Raw genomic sequence first — 5203 nt, forward strand, 5'->3', positions numbered from 1 at the left:
AACAACAATTAAGGTTTTTCAAATTTAACCACCAAATTTTTATTTTACGTGATTAAGTCCTTTTATCTAACCGGACACTCAAACGACAAAATTAAATCACAAAAATTTCACAGATATAAATTCATACGTAATAAACATAGAAAATAATTTTAAAATATTTTTTTCTGATTCAGATTCGTGGTCCCAAAACCACCTTTCTGATTAGGGTTTAAATCAGGTTGTTACAACTCTCCCCCTTAGCGATTTTCATCCCCAAAAATCTTATCGGTGAATAGGTTCGGATAATATTCTGTCTCTACATCCTCTGGCTCCCACGTTGCTTCCTCAACTTCGTGTTTATGCCACAGTTTTTAACTAACGAAATCTTCTTATTTTGCAATTCTTTAATCTTATGAGCCAAAATACGAATCGGTTCTTCTTCGTACTCATATAGGGCTTAATCTTAATCTCAGACGGACTAATCACATGTGGATCTTTTCTAACTCAGGTGGCAACAACAGTCAGTAAGCAACCGACCCAATGCGTTCTATAATCTCATATAGTCTAATAAACCTCGGACTCAATTTGCCTTTACGACCAAATTTGAGTATCTTCTTCCACGGTGAGACTTTTAAGAAGACTTTATCTTCGGTCTGAAACTCTATATCTTTACGTTTCAAGTCCGCATCTGACTTCTGACGATCTGATGCTGCTTTTAGACTTTCATGGATCACTTTCACTTTCTGTTCATTTTCTCTGATCAAATCGACCCCGTATATCTTATTTTCACTGAGCTGACATTTATAACCGTACAAAGCCTCATAAGGTGCCATTTTAATACTCGACTGAAAGCTATTATTATATGTAAATTCAATCAGAGGTAGGTATCGTTCCTACGTACCTTCAAACTCGAGAATGCAACATCTCAACATATCCTCAAGTATCTGAATGATTCGTTCAGATTGATCATCTGTCTGCAGTTGGAAAGCAATGCTGAAATGTAATTTTGTACCTAATGCATCTTGCAGTCTCTTCCAAAATCGTGATGTAAACCTCGAATCTCTATCCAAAATAACCCAGATTTCATCTTTCTTTCTCAGTGTCAATGGTAAACTAAATACAAAATCCATAGTAACTTTGTCCCATTTCCGCTCAGATATCATGATCGGCTGAAGCAATCCAGAAGGTACCTGATGCTCGCCTTTTACTTGTTGACAGACTAAGCATTTCGAAACAAAGTCAGAAACATGATTAAAATGGTTTGAATTCATATACAAGGAATCTTGTCGACGCATCAGCCAATGGACCACTGTTGGATTGTACTTACAATAATGTTGTGAGAATTCTTGAAAGAATTGCTCAAAATGATTATCAATTTCCCATCTCTAGAGCTGCACAAGCAAAGACTACTCTAGGAGTTATTCAATTAGATGCAATATCCGCGCTAAGTGCTCAAGTTTCTTTGCTCACAAACATGATTAAAAATATGCAAAGGACGAGTGATGTTGCACTTATATAGGTTGCTCAACAATTGGATATTCCTACCTTTTGCTGTGAAATTTGTAGTGACAACCATAGTTATGAACATTGTCTGCAACATGCAGAAAATGCATGTTATGTCAGTAATATTTACAACAATTCTTATGGAAACTATTCCAACAACTCTGCACGCAACCAGTAGTTTTGGGTAACTCAGAATGTTGGACAAAATGCTGCGACATTCAGATATGGGAATGCATCTACTTGGGGTAATTATAATCCAAGACAAGGGAATTATACTCAACAATAGCAGAACTAGAGTTAATATCCTCAGAGGTATCAACAACAAGGTCAGACATAATCACATCAAAATCAGATGCAACCACAACATTCTTCAATGATGAATCAGAATATCCAAGGACAACGACAATAATAGTATACACAAACTTCCACTTCTGACCCATTAATTGCTCTTGAGGCATTAATACAGGAGCATATTACTCGCACAGAAGCTATTGTTCGAGTAAATTTATCTTCAATTTGAGCATTAGAGGCACAATTAAGAAGCTTGCTTCAAATATGAATACTCGACCACAAGGCTTATTACCTAGTGACACTGAAAATCCAAGCCCAAAGGGGAAAGAGCACTATAAAGCTTTCACTCTTAGGAGTGGTAAACAAACTAGTGAACCAGTTATCTATTCTACTGTAGCATCCCCAGATATTGGTGACATAAACCCTGATAGGAAGGTCGATGCTGAAGAGCTTGTAGATGTACCAGACAAAGAAGTACCGCCAACTGTCGTTCACATGCCTTATATTCGACCCTCGAAATTGTGGATGCAACTAAAAGTATCGCCTCAACCAAATGTACTTTTATCTATACCTTTTCCACAAAGATTCAAGAGGAATGAAAATTATAAACAGTATCAGCAGTTTTTGCATACACTGGAACAACTGCAGATCAACATCCCTTTAGTGGATGCTCCGGTACAAATTTCTAATTATAGGAAATTTATGAAAGACCTCTTGTCCAAGAAGAAAAAACTCACTGATGTTGAAACTATTGCACTCACAGAAGGCTGTAGTACTGTCTTGATAAATAAGTTTCCCCCTAAATTGAAAGATCCTGGAAGCTTTACCATTCCATGTTTGATTGGCAAATAATATTTTGGGCAAAACTTTATGTGATTTGGGAGCTAGCATCAACCTCATGCCACTATTTACTTTTAGAAAGTTGGGAATTGATCATATGAAACCCACTGCAGTAACATTGCAATTGGCAGATCGATCTTTAGCTCAACCTGAAAGGCAAATCAAAGATATTTTAGTTCGTGTGGATAAATTCATTTTTCAGGCTGATTTTATCATACTTGACTGCGAGGCAGACAAAGAGGTTCCCCTAATCTTGGGACGACCATTTTAGCCACCGGCCTAACTTTCATTGTTGTTTATAAAGGAGAACTCACCATGCGTTTGAATGATGAGCAAGTTACCTTCAATGTTTTTGAGTCTATTCATCACAAGGATAAAGCAGAGTGCCATACTGTCTATGTGCTTGATGATCTGATTGAGGAAGAATTCAATAACCAAAGCACAGTCCTTACTGAAGAAATTGCAGTGACATTTGAGGTTGGATCCATAAACAATTGTGATAGTATGGTTGAATCTAATACTTTTGAAGTTAAGAATATATGGCAAGTTGAATCCTTTGACCTAACTAATCGAACCACTCCAATTTTCAAACCATAAATTGAAGAAGCCCCCAATCTGGAATTGAAACCACTACATTCTCATCTTAAATACATCTTTTTGGGTGATGACAATACTCTTCCAGTTATTATCTCTGCAACACTGGATGAAACACAAGAAAAGAAATTGACTTACATTCTCAAGCAGCACAGATGAGCTATTTCCTGGAGTATTGCAGATATTTAAGGTATTAGTCCTTCTTTTTGCATGCACAAAATCAAGTTAAAAGATGAAGGCCAACAATCAATTGAACTATAAAGAAGTTAAATAAGAAGATGAAGGAAGTGGTCAAGAAAGAAATCATAAAATGGCTTAATGCAAGAATTACTTACCTGATTTCTAATAGCAAGTGGGTGAGTCCAGTGTAATGCATCCCGAAAAAGAGTGGCATCACAGTAACTCACAATGATAAAATGAATTACTACCAATACGCATCCTGACGGGATGGCGAGTTTGTATGGATTATCGCAAATTAAATGCAGCCATAAGGAATGATCATTTTCCACTTTTCTTCATTGACCAAATATTAGATCGGCTTGCTGGAAAAGCTTATTATTGCTTCCTAGACGGTTGTTTTGGGTACAACCAAATTGCTATTGCACCAGAGGGTCAGGAGAAAACAACTTTCACTTGCCCCATTGGTACTTTTGCTTTTCGTTGTATGCCTTTCAGTTTTTCCAATGCACTAGCGACATTTCAAAGGTATATGATGGCAATATTCTCATATATGATCAAAGACTTTTTAAAGGTTTTTATGGATGACTTTGTAATTTATGGGAATGATTTTGATCATTGCGTTGACAATTTGGATAAAGTACTGAAGCGATGTGAGGACACTCATCTCATCTTGAATTAGGAAAAATGTCATTTTATGGCAACTAAAAGCATTGTGTTGAGCCATCGCATCTCTAATCAAGTATTCAAGTAGATAAAGCTATGGTGGAAATCATCGAGAAATTATCCTCATCGACAAATGTGAAAGGTATTCATAGCTTTATTGGACATGTTTTTACTGACGGTTTGTTAGGGATTTTTCAAAAATTACAAACCATTGTGCTTATTGTTGGAATAGAGTAAAAAAATTCCTCTTTGACGAGGCATGTCTGGATGCCTTTATTCAATTAAAGAAGTAGCTGGTCAATGTACCCATTATCATTGCACCGGATTGGTCTCAACCTTTCAAAGTTAATACGATGCAAGCTACTTCGCCATGGGTGTAGTGCTAGGACAACGCAAGGAAAAAAAATTTCACGCCATTTATTATGCTAATAGAATTCTTACAGAGGCTCAACTCAATTATACAAAGACAGAGAAAGAATTGCTAGCTATAGTCTTTGCTTTTGACAAGTTTCGCTCTTATCTTGTCGGTCAAAATTTACAGTATTCACTAATCACTCGGTGTTGTGATATCTCTTTACAAAAAAGATGCCAAAATAAGACTGATACGATGGATTTTATTGTTGCAAGAATTTGACATTGAGATAAAAGACCACAAGGGGTTAGAAAATCAAGTTGCCGATCATTTTTCTAGATTAGAAGTTGGCAGTGAAGGCGGGAAAATACTTCAAATTGTCGAAACATTCCCAGATGAGATGTTATTCGTTGCCGATATAACTCCTTGCTATGCAGATTTGGTTAATTACTTGGTGTATGGTAAGCTCCCATTGAGTATCAAGGGCCATAAAAAAGAAAGATTTCTTCGTGATGTAAGGAAGTACAATTGGAAAAAACCGTATTTATTCACGGCATGCAATCACAACATCATTCGGCGTTATGTTTTGGAAGAAGAGATGCTTTCAATCCTGAAGCACTGTCATGATGCTCCTTATAGAGGCCATTTCAGTGTAACGCCCCAATTTTTGGGTTTTCTGTGTTTTTGTGATTTTTAAAATTTGTGTGTGTTCTGGTTGGTTAATATATATTTTAGTAGGTTAGTGGGCCTTTGGAAGGCCCAAACTTAAGTTAAATCTATGGTAGTCTTCGGAATTTTAAT

The 5203-nt window shown here is 36.5% G+C and overlaps 1 protein-coding gene across 1 annotated transcript; it reads left to right on the plus strand.

Annotated features, from left to right (window-relative positions):
• Positions 1–2037: 2037 nt before the first annotated feature.
• On the plus strand, positions 2038–2625 carry LOC108464847 (uncharacterized). The gene has a single exon (XM_017765121.1). The coding sequence runs from the start codon at positions 2038–2040 to the stop codon at positions 2623–2625; it is 588 nt and encodes a 195-aa protein (XP_017620610.1).
• Positions 2626–5203: the final 2578 nt, after the last annotated feature.

Source organism: Gossypium arboreum, chromosome 10 (assembly GCF_025698485.1).
Source record: "Gossypium arboreum isolate Shixiya-1 chromosome 10, ASM2569848v2, whole genome shotgun sequence".
In the NCBI taxonomy this organism is placed as follows: Eukaryota; Viridiplantae; Streptophyta; class Magnoliopsida; order Malvales; family Malvaceae; genus Gossypium; species Gossypium arboreum.

Bases quoted from the DNA above. Each gene is read 5' to 3' on its own strand.
- LOC108464847 (XM_017765121.1), top strand. From the start codon at position 2,038: ATGAATACTCGACCACAAGGCTTATTACCTAGTGACACTGAAAATCCA.